The 15,584-nt window shown below is 40.4% G+C and overlaps 1 protein-coding gene across 7 annotated transcripts in view; it reads right to left on the bottom strand.

Annotated features, from left to right (window-relative positions):
- The window catches only part of SCAI (suppressor of cancer cell invasion), a 46,974-nt gene that overhangs the window by 6,389 nt on the left and 25,001 nt on the right, over positions 1-15,584 (bottom strand). For 6 of the 7 annotated variants that reach the window (XM_064171116.1, XM_064171114.1, XM_064171117.1 and 3 more), the window contains 10 exons: positions 14,342-14,440; positions 12,656-12,808; positions 11,761-11,862; positions 10,991-11,092; positions 10,137-10,215; positions 7,952-8,051; positions 7,404-7,485; positions 1,936-2,008; positions 1,012-1,185; positions 712-812 (listed from right to left, as the gene is read on the bottom strand). In XM_064171116.1, the coding sequence (XP_064027186.1) occupies positions 712-812; positions 1,012-1,185; positions 1,936-2,008; positions 7,404-7,485; positions 7,952-8,051; positions 10,137-10,215; positions 10,991-11,092; positions 11,761-11,862; positions 12,656-12,808; positions 14,342-14,440 (1,065 nt within the window). The remainder of the gene's footprint in view (positions 1-711; positions 813-1,011; positions 1,186-1,935; positions 2,009-7,403; positions 7,486-7,951; positions 8,052-10,136; positions 10,216-10,990; positions 11,093-11,760; positions 11,863-12,655; positions 12,809-14,341; positions 14,441-15,584) is intronic. The other variant, XM_064171112.1, reaches the window with a different exon arrangement.

The following is a 15,584-nucleotide window of genomic DNA, read 5'->3' on the forward strand; positions in this document are numbered from 1 at the left end:
AATCTGTCCCCAATAACAGAGGACCTGCTGCTTTTCCCTGACACCAAAGCAGTTCAGGTGGCTACTTCGGCTTGGAAAGTTACCAGATGTCTGCAGTTAGACCAGATGGATATTGTGCCTTTCTGTGCTTAACTTCCATCTTTTCCTGCAGTGTATAAAATGGAGCAGGCTGTTTATAAGCCAGCACTCACATATATAAAATGGTGTTGGTCTAGAAGCAGACTTCACTTTTGGCACAGAATTAACTAACAGAAGGGGAAAATACCATCTTCCTGGCTAGCTTATTCATTTACACTTCAAAGGCCTTTCAAAATCCATTCGCAGCAGAATACATTCCATCAATAATGTCCTAATCCTCCCCACTTCCTATTATATTCTTGTTCTACACCTTCTTAGCTGTGTAGAAATAATCATCTTGAATTATAAAGAGATTTTTTTTAGCAGTCAGGGCTGTTCAGAATGACATAAATTAATTAGAGTGTGTCTGCTACTTATTTAGAGGAATAAGACTTCAGCAAGTCAAAGGCTTCTTGCTTTTGGAGAGATACAAAGGCACAAATACATATGAGCTGCAGGCATTAGCATGTAAGCATCAGTTATCTTTCTGAAGTCACAGTGATATGCTTAGCCCTGAGCCTTCTGTCCTGAGGCAGTGCAGTTCTCTACGCACTGGATTGTTGCTCTCACAAAGGGACAGCTAGCCCTGCATACCCGGAAAATTTTGTGCATCCTCATAGTAGCCGAACAGAAGATAAATCTTGTTAGAAGTAAGCGAAGGAATTCATCCCCAAAAAACTGAAGAAATGACTGATCTGTGGAGAGGGCAAAGGAGACTCAGTTTAGAAAGGCTTAAAAAAACCCCCAACAAATAAAACCAACCCCAGAAAGTCTTGGGGGAGAGCAATAAGAATTCCTGTGCATTCCCCTTATTCACTACTCTGCCCTCAAAAAGGCTGAGCAATTAAACCCAGCGTCTGCTGAAGGCTGAGTTGTGCCTCTTCAGGCCTGTACCTATGGACCGGGAGTGGGTCAGCAGCTGGGCAATATCTCGGTTGATTTTTCTTAGGTAATCTTGACACTTGTCCCATAGCCCTCTGCGCATGCTTGATAATCCAGAGACAAACAGGAATGCCATTAAAGGATTGTTCAGGAAGAGTGTGAAGAGGCTACCCCGTTGAGACTGATCTAAAAAAAAAACAAACAACAAAAGATCAAATCAATTGATCAATAGACAAAGAGATGCACTTGGCACACAAACCAGAAAAGCTGTCCCTGCCACAGAATGAAGTCACTCATCCACTACATTCTGTAACAGAGGAACTGTGTTAGTTACTTCTTCTCTCCTCTTGTGGCAGATCTGTTCTCCAAATGATGCAATGACTAGCAATAAAGGCTTACTGCAGATGTGCATTAACACCAAGAAATGAGGTTTTTCCTCATGAATTGTGGGAGGCTTATTTCTTCATTTTGAGCACCTAACTTGAATACAAGAGTTAGAACAGAAACGACTGATAGAAGATACTGATTGTAAATCCTAAAGTATTAAACATGGACAGTCTTATTCATCAAAAAACTGGGCATCATGCCACCCTCTCCTGAAATCTGACTGCTCACTTTCTGGGACTATTAAAGCTACCCACAGTGCCAATAATCACCATCCCAGCGCAGGGCTGGCAATCTTCTGAGTCTCTATGTAGGAGAGACTTTGCCTCCTAGCACCTGTTCAATCTATCTCTATAAGTATCATTGCTGAAATAAATTATTTACTGTAAACAGTAAGTAAACTTTATGATAATTCTTCAAGGAACATGAACCTGATTTAGGGATTACACAGTGAGGAAAAGTTATCCTTTCCTGAAGAACATAAGTTGTATTTCTTTTGGGTAGATACATGATGCAACTGTGACTTGTTAGGACATGCAATACTGCACATACCTTGTAATGCTTTTGGATATGCTGTTGGAGAAAGCAAGCACACCAATGGTTGTCCAAATAAGTTTGTGAAATTCTGTAACAGATAAAAATTTGGGAGTATTGATGGTCACTTTGCTTGCTTTTGAATATTCAGCATGTTAAAGGGTACAAAGACTCTTATTGACAGAGAACATTACTACTGCCCATCACACAGTTCAGCATTAGCCGTAAGCCTGACACCTTGACTCACTCATACCACAGCATAGAAGTAGTATCATAGAATGGTTTGGGTTGGAAGGGACCTCCAAAGGTCATCTAGTCCAACCCCCCTGCAGTCAGCAGGGACATCCTCCACTAGATCAGGTTGCTCAGAGCTTTGTCAAGCCTGACCTTGAGTATTTTCAGGAATGGGGCCACATCTACCTCCCTGGACAACCTGTTCCAGCACCCTCATGGTAGACAACTTGTTCCTAACATTCAATTTGAATCTCCTCTAATTTCAAACCACTGCCCCTCATGTTGTCTCTACAAGCCTTTGTAAACAGTCCCTCTGCAGCCTTCTTGCAGGTCACCTTCAGGTTCTAGAAGGCCACTATTAAGTCTCCCCAGAGCCTTTATAACCCAAATACAACCTAATATAACTCATTACACTTAAAAAGTAGTTATAATTCCTTCATTTCACTGCTACTGGTAGTAGGCACTACTTTCATAGCAATATGGCTTTTAGTAATAATATAATACTGAAAAAAAAGTAATGTCCTGCAGTAAAAGTGAAAACCACTGGCTTTCAGGGTAAAACAGTTCTAGCAGCTTTCCTCAATACCAGCTGAAGTATTGATCCAAAGTAACTTCTTTCCTTTTTTCTTTCTGATGAAACAGAAGAGCCCAGTGGGGAAAATTTTAAAGTAAGTTTCCTTTAAAGCAAGTGTGTCATAACCTTAACATCTGCTACAATGAGCTCTCATTTCTGAATACTAAATACTTATTTCATGTACCTTCCACCAGCACCTTAAACATTGCCTAAGCATCCTGTTGCACAAGAATTTCTCCAGAAGCCTCAACTGACAACACCGTCCAGTTTCACCAGCATTTACCTGATAACAGTCCTACTGTTTGTCTGCAGCAGGTACACTGACTGGTAATAATCATCACCAAAACAAAAAAGAAGTTAAAAAATTAATGTGCACAACCTCATTAGATGCCACATCTCACCAAAACAGCTTTCTTGAGACTGAAATCTTGCAAAGCCATAACACATGTAAAGAATACTGCCTGCATCCCCGTGCAGCACACATTCAAACCATGCATCCAGAGCACAAGTGCAAGGCATATGACTGTAGATTATATTCTTTAGGCTGGCAGGTTCACAGTGCAAGGTACACATCACTAAAATGATCTGCTTGTGCACCATCTAAAAAAATAGCTTTTTGAAATTCCTTCTAGCTTCTGCTTAATTCATACAGAACCTTCCCTTCCAGGCAGTATATTTCAATTAAATTAGCTCCCCTGAATTAATTTAATCTGAGTCTGCTAAGTACTATAGACAGTAATCTGGTCTAATCAAAATCAAACATTTCCCATATCTGACAGAGTGTTGACTAGGCCTAACCTATTTCATTAAGAGCCCAAGGGAGATTTATGGTGCTAGATACTATGGTTTGGTCTCTAACAAAGAAGCAAAAAGGCTATTATCATGAAGACAGGAGCTGGAGGCCAATCTGGTAATTAGTAAACTGCACTATAAAGAAACCTTTAATACTCCAGAAAGAGTCATTCCAGATGCAGCCAGCTTGAGCTGATAACACACTGTCAGGTTACATGGTCTCAGGTAATGTGCATGCTCAGTACTCGTGAGCAGACTCAAATGTTGGATTCTATCTTGCATCACCCAGTTAAAGACCAAAGCAGTCAAAATGACAATGCAATTAAATTCTGCCTACAGCTGTAAAGCAAACTCAAGGGTCATTCATATATCTCAGGAAAGGACATTACTCCCTGACAGTATCTGAGATCGTTTTGGACTCTGTCCCAGCAGAGGTTAAGTTATCATAGCTGGGAAGTCTTGCACGGGGAGCAACTAGAGGCTTTAAACCAGAATGGCTCTTTGGAAAATGGCTGCTTGTGTCAGTTGCTCCATCTAAACTATACATCCAGGAGGAGAAGACTCTCAAGCTCCTAGATGCTTTTCTCAGCTTTTGCCCAGACACAACTGCCTGCCATAGCCCAGGTGAACATCAAGGTTCACTCACCACCCCCTCTGCTCCCCATTTCCACAGAAAAGTGCTGTGGCCATACATGCCACATGGGACAGGAACTTGTTACAGCCATGGCTTAGAGCAGAGAACCAGGAACACCTGTCCTGCAATCTAGATGTTGGATAAGGAATGCCCTACTTTTCAGTACTCTTGGACTACTCCAAAAATGGTAAAACACATTTGTGTTTCAAAATTGCCTCTGCTTTTTCCACAGAATCACAGGGGCTGGAAGGTACCTTGAAAGATCATCTAGTCCAACTCCCCTGCCAGATCACAGAGGAACACATCCAGGTAGGCTTTGATTATCTCCAGAGAGGGAGACTCCACAACCCACCTGAGCAGCCTGTTCCAGTGTTCTGTCGTCCTCAAAGTGAAAAAAATCCTCCCCATGTTTACATGAACCTTCCTATGCCTCAAGTTTTTCACTTAGGTATTCATTTTCCAATAGAAGCATTGCTTTTAAAAGTGTGTGTCATATAAATCTCTTTCCAAAAAAAGAACTACTCCTCATCTACAAAAGTCACTTCACATAGAAGTTTTACTAAGCTGAGTATTTACACCACATGCCTGACAAAGGCCTTGCATTCTCACTGGCTACAGTTTTTGGTTTGGTTGCTGGGGTTTGTTTTGGTTTTAAGACTGCACTTGACTGCAATCTTAGACAACCACAGCTGCAAGAAGACACAAATATAAAAATACAATTTGATCCATATATACAGTAGTAACCTTCAAGAACACAGCCATCTATATTTAAATGGAAGTTTAAAATAAGATAAATGATGGCTTTAAGTAGATATGCTGGAATTGCAGCTATCTTCCACTTTTGGCTAAATATATAGGGGAGGAAGCTGTTCAAGTGCTGCTGATTTGACAAACTGGCAGCTCACTTCCTGGCAGGACTTACTTTCAGTCATCACCATTTAAGCCCTCCAGAGAGGGGGAGAGAAGGAGAATGAGTGCAGGAGAGCAGAAATGGGCTGTAGAAAAAGATGTGTGAGCAGTTGCTGTTACTGCCAGTATTGCCAGCACTGACATTTAAATGTCAGGCCAGCTACTGTCCTCACAGAAATGATCAGAGCAGCCACGCAAAAAGAAGTCAGTACACTGACTTCTCTTCTCACACAGTTGCATAGAACCTCTTTGTTTGTGCCAGTGCTTGAGTCTACAAAGCATCTCACAACATGCTCAGAGGATAGTCACAGGACAGCACTATCAGTGTACTCTGGTGACAAGGATCCAAGCACGTAAGCATGCAGAGAATGACAACAGGAATTTACAAGGGCTAGAAAATACAGAGATTGAGAGCTCTGCTATCTACCTTTAGCTGAAAACAGAGCCCACCCCTACACATCTGTCTGCCTTGGTTCAATGGCAATACATTGTGAAGGTGAGTTCTGAAAGGCTGAATGTATTTCTTTACACAGGGATCCATGCTATATATTTTTTTCTTTCATTCTCTTTTTAGGTGCTTCACATTTGTTCCCACATTATTCTGATCTGGTTCAGAGCTCCTAGCAGTCACTTCCATAATGCTGTCCTGAAATAACTCCAAACCTCTCATTTCTAAATTCCCTACACACATACAGAGTTGGACTTCTCTCACATCAGCCGCTCTGCACACTTAACACAGCAAGCACTGGTGTATTTTACACTGCTAATGGTCAGTTCACTGCAGAACAAGGGAAGGAAACTAAATGGAGATTACACTTTTTGCTTACTGTGTGCCCACAGTAATCTAAATAAAAAGGTAATTATCAAATCTAAATGTAAGAGAGAAAGTGAATCCTACTATACACACTTGACAGGCATTCTCATAAGAGCTAAAATCACCTCCAAACAGATCCTTTGCTCTAAGCTGTCTACAGAATCCTGAGCACTACTTGAATTAATGATCACCAGGAATTCCTTACTCTCTTACAGAATTGATCCTCTTAATATGTAACAACACTTCTACTAGAGAGGAAGGGGGCAAAAAAATTCTAAATAAATAAACAAATCAAACCCATGATGCACTTTTGCTCCTGAAACAAAACCAAACCCCCCTGCTGCAACACCAGAGTGAATGTCAGGATAGAGCAGAGGAAAATAATCCCTGTCAAATCCTTATCTTCTCAGAAAGACAAGTAAACAATTTGAAGTGTGTTTCCCTCCTATTAAATAAGGAAAAGGAGTTTAATAAAAAGTAGATTTGCACTGAAATCTAATGTGGTGAAATGAAATGCAGTAGTATTTCAAAAGTCTTTGTAGTGCATTACAGTCCAACAAACCAAAACCCTGTAGGGAGGCCAAGCCATTATTCAGACTGTCAGGTGAAAGTTCCCTGGCTGAACACAGAACTATTCCATATTATACTCATCACTGATTTAGTACCTCTCTTCAGCCAACAAATGCCTTTGAAACAAATGACATAGACTGAGGATACTGAAAAAGGAGCAAGTTCATCTGGCCACTAGACGTCCCTATTCCTCCTCTGAAATGCAGCTGTGAACATTCACTTTCCTCACTCCACATAATGGAGCTATAAAAAGGAAGACATAAGGAAGTGGCACTTTCCCCAGATCCAGCATATTCTTAATATCCCATTCATGAATGAAATGGATGTGGTAATGCTATCCAGATTCAACTGGCAGCTGAGATTGAAAATGCCTGCTTCTATATTACCCAAATTGCAGACTCCCACAGGTGATTTGGCATTGGAGTAATTCTACTGTAAGTCCATAGCACCCTAGGAAGGAGGCTCATTGTGCAAATATATACCACTCTACAGTAATTTGAGTCTTGTTATTTCTTTGGTTCAGATACTTTTCAGATATATACACCCTGTATTTTATAAGATCAGGCTCAATGCTTTGAGTCCTTTCTGTTGCTTAAAAGCAACTAAATGTTGGATGACTGGAAAAAAAAAGGCAGATTAGTTATCTCCCTCCCCCATACACACACCCCAAGATTTGTCTTTGGTATATAACAAAAATAAACCTCCCACCAGAGACCTTGGAAATCTTGAACCTTTTTTCCCTCCAGGAGGATTTATTACTTTCCAATGAGCGGCTGTTCATGTGCTTCTCCTTCTTGTTCCTATTCATAGGATCAGATCCTGACTAGCATGCACAACCTCAAAAGAAAAGAAAGACTGAATACAAACTGTTTAAAAAAAAATAGCCTGTTAAAAGTGTAAGCTAACTAGGGGTTGACACTGTATCCTACCATACGAGTAGCTGCCTTCAGGAGCCTTACCTTATAGGCGACACTGTTTGAAGAGTCCACAATGATGAATAGGGGTTTCCTTGTGAAAGGGTAGAGATCTCCAGGGTGAAGACTGCAATGAAAAAGAGACACTTCACAGAGCCCCAGAATTGCTGCAAAGCTGTGACAATGCAGAAGTTTCTCTGACATACAGCTGCCCAAGTCCAGACAAAAAGCAATCAGACTGACCATGCTCCTGTCCTCAGTCATCCTCAGCAAGTCACCACAAAACTCACTTGGTATTCTCAATACGGTGGGTCATTGGAATTCTTGTTAGTTCTTTCCCAACAGATGTTTATCTTCTTAAGAAGTCATCCACTATTACTGTGACATATTCCAGTAAGAGAATTTCCCAGAAATACTTTTGGAGTGTTTACTGTTTAGAGCTGCACATTCACTTCTAATTCTTCAGCCTCAAGCTAATCTACACTTTAACATCCTAAAAAATTTGAATTTGGGAGGCCTTGATGCAGTTATTTTTTTCTCAATTAAATACATGTTCTTCTGCATCTGCAGTTGTCACACTCAGGAAAACTCACCAGTGCATCTCTTTGTAAGATTGGTTTCGCTTGTGGATAGCATCCCCATTTATAATGTCCCGGTTACTATTTGTCAGAACACCACCAAAATCATATGGACCTACACGTGGCAAAAAGAAAGCTACAATTAGCAGAGGCAACTCACCTCCATCACAGATTTCATGATTATATGAAAAGGAGGAAGCCACCATAAATCCCAGAAAACTAAGTGAATCTCAACTGCTGCAGTTGGAAGGAGGAGGAGGAATGTGGAGACTTCACGAACTACATATTCAATTCTATGCACTTTTAGTGGTTTCAGCATCTATCAAACAGAAGCAAGCAATGCAGCTTCACAGCTTTATTTACTTATTCCCTATTTATCCACAAACAAAATCCAAAAGATCCAGATGTTGGGTTTTGTTACACTACACAGCAAAAAAAGAGTAAAACCCATTCCACATTTCATACAGGAAAATCAATACCTTTGTAAAGCTATCATATGAACTAACATAGCCTAGGCTCTGAATTTGATCAAAAAGTAAGGCTAAATCAATCCAAACCCCTATAGCCTCTCAGAATAGGTATAATAATATCATCTACACTTATAGAAAAGTGAGCTTAGAGCATGAATATGCTTTCAGTTCTCCTAGAAAGGAGAAAAGAAAGGTTTGCTTTTTCCGATGTCAAGTACAGAATTTGTAATTTTTATGTGCACACAGCCTGGCTGTGGTCTAAAGGTAAGCTAAAGAAATATTCTGCTAAGGTTGCACAACTGCACTGCCCACCTGTCTGCTGGAGTGCAAAGATGAAAGGAATGGCTATAAAAAAAACCCCATCAAATGGAACAAAAAAAGAAGTTCTAAAGATATTAGGAAATACTTCTGCTACTGATATGGGTATGAAATGTCACTAACATGGGCAAAATGAAATATCAGGTTTCCTCATTCTGTTACACATTTGCAGAGCTGGTTGGCCCATATTTGGCCACCAAATGCAATTTTTGCAGGTTGGATACCTAAGACACCTTTCCATTTTAAGGGAAGCTTTGGGAATGCAATATTAGGAACAGAACACACATTAATTCATCACTGTTACAAATGTTTCATATTATCTGTCAAACAACAATGGCTTACAGGTGATGAACAGTGCAACTTGCAGCTGCTCTCCCTTTTAATAAGGTAGAACTTTGTGCAGACTATGCTACCTTATTAAAAGAATGTAGTGGCAATGGGAGTCATTTAATGAAAACTGAAGTCTGACTGTGCAAGCTCTTCAGGTGACAGCACTTAGATGGCTCTATGGCAAGATATTAAGCTGAAACAACACATGCAGTGAACTGGACATATCACAGGCTTTCAAGAACACAGTTTAATTAGAACCTATCACCACGTTGAAGCAAAAAGTAAAATGTTAAAAGTGTTGAAAAAAAAAATACTAAAAATCCCTGCCACAATCCCAAGCTGACAGGGATTTTTTTTCCTTTTAACATTTTCCCTTTAACATATAAATCATGCATTGGGATGGACAAGGAAGGCATGCATCTTATAAAGGAATGCAAGTCTCAAAGAGATGAGTTGTGTACAATATTTAGGATGTTAGAAACTTTCTTTTTTTTCTCCTTAAATTATATAAAATAGAGCTTTTGAGAGGTTTTGCTTCAGCCAACCATTTTTCAGCTTTTAGATTGCAGCTGCATCCAAATATTCTGCTAGGTTGCAAAGAACAGGAGGATGAAGTGAGGAATATTATCAAAAATCATGAGAAGGGCTTGAATTGTCAGGCTAACAAACGTGCAAATAGAACAGTCCCTGCAGATGCTTCAGCCCTTTTACTAACCACATGTTCTCACAGTGCTAGAGGATCTGAAAGAATCACAAAGTGCCATTTAGCCATTTTATTAACTTTGCACTGATGCATCAACTAAGCCATGTGGTCTTCAAAACTGGAGAAGCTTGCAATGCTTCTGATGCATCAAAAAATGGTTATGTCCTTACAAAAGGTCCCAGGTTAATGCACACTAATTGGAACACAGGGAATTAACTATTGTTCATGGAAGAAAAAGGTTATCTTACTAAGCAGACAGGAGAATAAAATTGACATGTCTTTTAAAAAGGAGCTTTGTGACATCTTTCTTGGTCACTTGTCCTGGAACATAAAGAGAATTCAAGCCCTGTTCATGACAGGGAGCATTCCTTTATTGTACCTTCACTATCCGAACGACCTGATGGAAAGACGCCCGTGGCAGACAAGTAAATCAGCAGTACACTGTTTGCAGGCAGCTCCTAAAATTCAGATAGAGAAGAGTGGCAAGGGAAGAAATGTGTAAGCTTATTTTAATATTCAATAAATACAATGTCATTTAAAGCTGTGCTACTCCTATTTCTGTTTTCCCCTCACTTTGTTCTTCACGAATGTATATATCCTTGCCCATCACATGCATCCTTTCAAAGAGAGGAGTACAGAGTCCTCTAGGCTGTTACAGGTTGAAGAAGCACTAAAAAAGCATCTGCTTCCACACAGAGTCTCTTATCTAGCCAGATCTGAGGCTTTCCAAGCTGTGGAAACCAAATGCTGCCAAGATTCATGCAGACCCTAACTCACAAACAATTAAAAATCCTAAAGGAAGTTCTTTGTTTCCAAATACCCCAGAGTCTGCAACATCTGCCTCTTCCCTTGGACCCTTCTCAGCTGGACAACAACAGAACACATCCAGGTTTCCACACAGACCTGTGAAAGAAATCTATTTTCCACCTTTCTAATGGGCTGTCTGCATGAGGAAACAGATGCTTTTTAATCTCTGGAAAAGGCTGAGCATGCAAGCACCCAAAATTCTCAGTACTAAGGATGCAATTTATTCACCTCACCAGCTGTTTCTTTATAGTTGTTTCTTGAAGCAAACAAACTTTTCTTTCTAGGATTCATATTCTAGTTATACTACTAACTCTGAAGTGGCTGATTTGCACAGTCATAATTAAGTATAAAGATCCGAGCAAATTTTATTACACAAGCACAGCAACTGTATTAAAAAAGATCTACAGATGAACCAATTTCACAAACCTTAAATGATGCTGCTAAAAATGTATATAGCTGGCTAAAAGTTGGTTTATAAAGTAGATATTTATGGGGGTTTTCCCGTCTGGCTGGTTTCTCTGTAGACTCCTGTTAAAACAAACACACACCCAAACCAACAGACAAAAAACCAACAACACACACAAAAATAACAATCATACATTACCAAAGCAGCATCATAACCCTCCACATTTGTTAGAATGTTCATCTTCAACATACATCCCACACAAATGTCCTGCTCGTGATGCATTTCCTACTTCCACAGTGAAGCAAGATGCACAGTATTTGAGCCAGAACTTCATATTATCCCTCATTTAAATTTGGTACCTAAATCTTTCTTACATTCTAAAGCACCACCCAAGAATACAGTTAAAAAAAAAATCACTTCTGATCTCAATGAATGAAAATATTTGTATTTCCTTCTGCCTCCAGAGAAAGTATTTTTTTCTTCTGCTCTTTTCTCTGAAGGGGATATTTAATGTTCAGATGACTAAGCAAGCTGATGAACTTATCTGGCTGCATGACTGCTAGAGTGAAAAGAAGGGGTAAGTGTATATGAGCAAGAACAGGCATGGCACCCCTTCAGAAGTACCTCAGCTACAGCAGTATAAATCATTCACAAAATGATGTCCAAATACCTCTTTCTGCCGTTTCTTTCACTATCGAATGTTTGCTAATCTGCTCTGCACTGTGCCAACACTCAAAGGGTAAACCCCTCCAGTTAACGTATGCTGCCAGGCTTGTTACTACTTACTTACCTGCATTCCAGGTTTGTTCATTTGTGATGCTAAATTCATTGGTTCCCTTTCAAGTGCTTGCAGCATTCGGAACATATCAATTGTCAGTTCACTGAACTTCACCTGCAAAACAGTCAAACAGTTTTATTCTGCCAGACAGAGATTAAACAGAATTTCTTTGAAATTACAGGTAAGAGATTGAACTGCCATGTCAAACAGACCATTTTCTGTCTCTCAAGGGTCTGTTAGTGTCACATTTAAATCCCTGAAGACCTGTGAATGAATTTTAGAAGAGCTTACTGAGGACAGAGTCTATTTATTACTGGTCTACCAAGCCAGGTCAATGCACTGCAGCCCCCTACTTTGCAAATTATGGACTTTTCTGGGGTGTTTACAAATCAAGTGCTAAAACCTCTAAGTGCTATGGATTTATACAAAATTTGAAAGAGATACACAAGCTGCAGTTTAGCTACAACTCCCTTGCTTACCTGAAATAAGAGCTCAGAGAAGTCATGAAGTCTGTACAACTTCATGATCATCATCACCTAAAAATCAAGACCTTGAAAACCCCTGAGGTTGCAACAAGCTGGAGCATGACAAGTGAAAGCCTAAGTAAAGTTTTTCCTAGATGTATCCCAGAGGCCTCTTGTGCTTGAATGTAAAGAACAATCCAGTAGATGAAAATCAATTGACATGATGAATATAGCACTAAGACATCGCTATCACAGGTCTAATCACTGACATTTCACTTCTGCCTCTTATTTCTGAGAACTTCTTGCTGCCACTGCAAATATCACAATCAAAGTATTGTTATGTTCACTTCTCTTGGAATCTCCTATGTGATCAGAAGGGATGTTATGGGGGAAGGACTCTGAATTCCAAAGATACAAACCCAAGTCTCTTGAATTTCTGTTACCTGGTTGTTGCAGTTCCCAATAATCAGCGCATCTGCAAGAGCAAGCTGTCCCACTATCATTCCCTGCTCTAGCATCGGAGCTCCTGTTTCAGAAAGCCTGTTAGAGGTGATTACAATGGTGTTGTCATCATTTAAAACCATGACAGGGTCTGCCTAAAAAAAGCAACCAGAATAAATCAGGAATTCAAGAAAACATACACATTTGCAGTCAGAGAGAAGTCCAAAGGTCTTGCTACTTAAAGTACTCTTTTTGTAACTGAGGCAGATTTCTCCAATTCATTTGCCATGCATATATTCGTGTGTGAGGGATGTGCACATGCTGGAGCGTGTCTAGAGCAGGGCCACGAGGATGATCAGAGGGCTGGAGCAGCTCTGCTATGATGACAGACTGAAATAGAGTTGGGGCTGTTCAGTCTGGAGAAGAGGAGGCCTCCAGGTGACCTTATTGTGGCCTTCCAGTATCTGAAGGGGGCCTACAAAAAAGCTAGGGAGGGACTTTTTAGAATATGAGGTAGTGACAGGGCCAGGGGGAATGGAGCAAAGCTGGAGGTGGGGAGACTCAGACTGGACGTGAGGAGGAAGTTCTTCACCATGGGAGTGGCGAGAGCCTGGAATGGGTTGCCCAGGGAGGTGGTTGAGGGCCCATCCCTGGAGGTGTTTAAGGCCAGTATGGAGGAGGCTGTGGCCAGCCTGATCTAGGGTAGGGTGTCCCTGGCCATGGCAAGGAGGTTGGACCTAGATGATCCTTGTGGTCCCTTCCAACCCTGACTGATTCTATGATTCTATGTGTGTTTCTGTGAAGGCTACAGAGTAATGCCTTACCACTGGAAAAGCAACAGCTCTTAGAGACTGCAAGTAAATGCAAGGTACAAGCCAGGAAGGTACAGCAAATAGATAAAACAGATTTTCTCTATTGACACAAACTCAGCTTCAGCTTTTCTGTATCTGAGGGACCAAATGTCATCCAACAACCTTACAAATTCATGCAGAGTAAACCAACCCTTCCTACAAAGAACCCTGCGTTATTTTGGTTTGCCTTCCCTTCCTAGAGCAAGAGATGAGCAAATGATCATGCCACCAAATACATGTGTTACACAGACATCTTGTTCCAAAGGAGGAAAGCTGAACACTGTCTCATTTGACAGAATAGAAAAAAAAAAATTTTCCTTTTAACAAACTTAAGTTGGTCTCATTAGAACTATGCTAAGAGGCCATCAGTTAGCTGTGAGGCTTGCACCATGGTCTCTGTTATTTACTGCTTATGCATAGTCAGTGTGATAGACCATTACATTTTGAAACACAACCAAAACATCAGCAAATTGGATTGGCTTCTCCAACCACGCAATTCCAGCTGGCAGTCTCTCCACAATATTGGCTGTGGTTACTGCTATGTTTTCAATTACACCATTTTCTGAACACTAAGAGCTAAAACAGTAAGGTGACCAAGGGCATCTCAGCTTTGCACTTCTGTCCTTGCTACGTGACATGGCCAGGTTTGACCCTTCAGACATTTGAATAGCTGTCAGTGTTATGCTACTGCAAAGGCTTTTCAGTGACTAAATTGGCCAGGAATACTGCCCCTGCACATGGCATGCCTACTTTCTACAAAGAGATGGTAGTAGAAGAACACTTCAGTGAAGAACTCAAAAAATGTTAGTTTTACTAAGAGGGAAATGGTATTCTCACCTCAATAAATGCTGCCACTTCCTGAAGAACCAGGTTCCACTCCACCTGATCTTCAGTATTAAAGCGATGAGTGTAGTCTTCAATTTCATCTGACAGCTCCTGATGTAAAAAGTTCAAAGATGGACACAGTCACTTCTTAAACTCAGAGCTCAAGAAGCATTTGGTAACTTTACAATTTGGTTAGCTGTGCTGCCCTTTAAGAATAATAATAAAAAAAATATTCCTTGAGACCATATGCAGCAGACTTCTGACTAACATGCCAGCCAAAATGCACTCTTTCAGGAGACAGAATGCCAGTGTTACACGGAGTTTTGGCAATGCAAAGTGTCTTTTAAGTAGGTCCAAATGCAAAGAATATGTGGAATTAACAATCCCACTCACATACAGCTATGTCACTGGTTATTACCATAAGCCATGGATACCAAGGACTCAAATTTCAGCTCACAAGTAACTTTAAATACCCTGAGAAAGTGAATGGTATGGGTTTTTTTAGCTGCTACTAAGCTAAGCTAGCAGTTCAAGGAAGCTTAGACACAGAGACAGTAAGACAACCTACACAAAACTGTCAATAGCAGAAGCTGCTTGCAGCAAGGTTGTTGAGGGGTTTGGGAAGCATATGCTGTCAGGAGAAGCATGCTGTTCCCTTTGTGGTAGCTAAAGGGTACCCTCCTATCTAGGCTGAAGCTCTTGGAATGTTTTCAGTTGGTGTTCAAACAATGCTAGCAAATCAGTTGAGCTTAAAGTGTCATTATTAAATGTCTGATGCATAGAAGACATTCGCTGTGTTGGATGTCAGACAGTAGAAAAGGAAGATCAACATTGGCTTGTTCTCTATTTGTTGTACCCAAAGACTTGTGTTTATAGGCATTCAGTGCTTTACTCCCACAACGCAGGCATATGCAGATCCAGCCTCTCCAATTTCATAGTTATAGCTACCTCATTTAGTATGGTTTAATTTTCATAGGCCTCTGGAAAGTGCAAAATGTATCCAGGATATGTTCTAGACATGAGACAGAGGGATAGCAGTTTGGAAGGGAAGAGAAACAAGCTCAGCATCAGGCTAGAAAATTGCAGCTTTCCAAGCAAGTGTGTCATGAAGGCTTGCAGAGGGAGATTCCACTGAGTTCTTAAATCCACTCAGGAAAGAAGATCCCAGAGTTATAATATGATCCCCATATTTTCAAGATTAATAACATGCATCAAATAATAGAGTTTATTCATAACTAACTGCATACATTAGTGA

Source organism: Pogoniulus pusillus, chromosome 35 (assembly GCF_015220805.1).
Source record: "Pogoniulus pusillus isolate bPogPus1 chromosome 35, bPogPus1.pri, whole genome shotgun sequence".
Taxonomy (NCBI): domain Eukaryota; kingdom Metazoa; phylum Chordata; class Aves; order Piciformes; family Lybiidae; genus Pogoniulus; species Pogoniulus pusillus.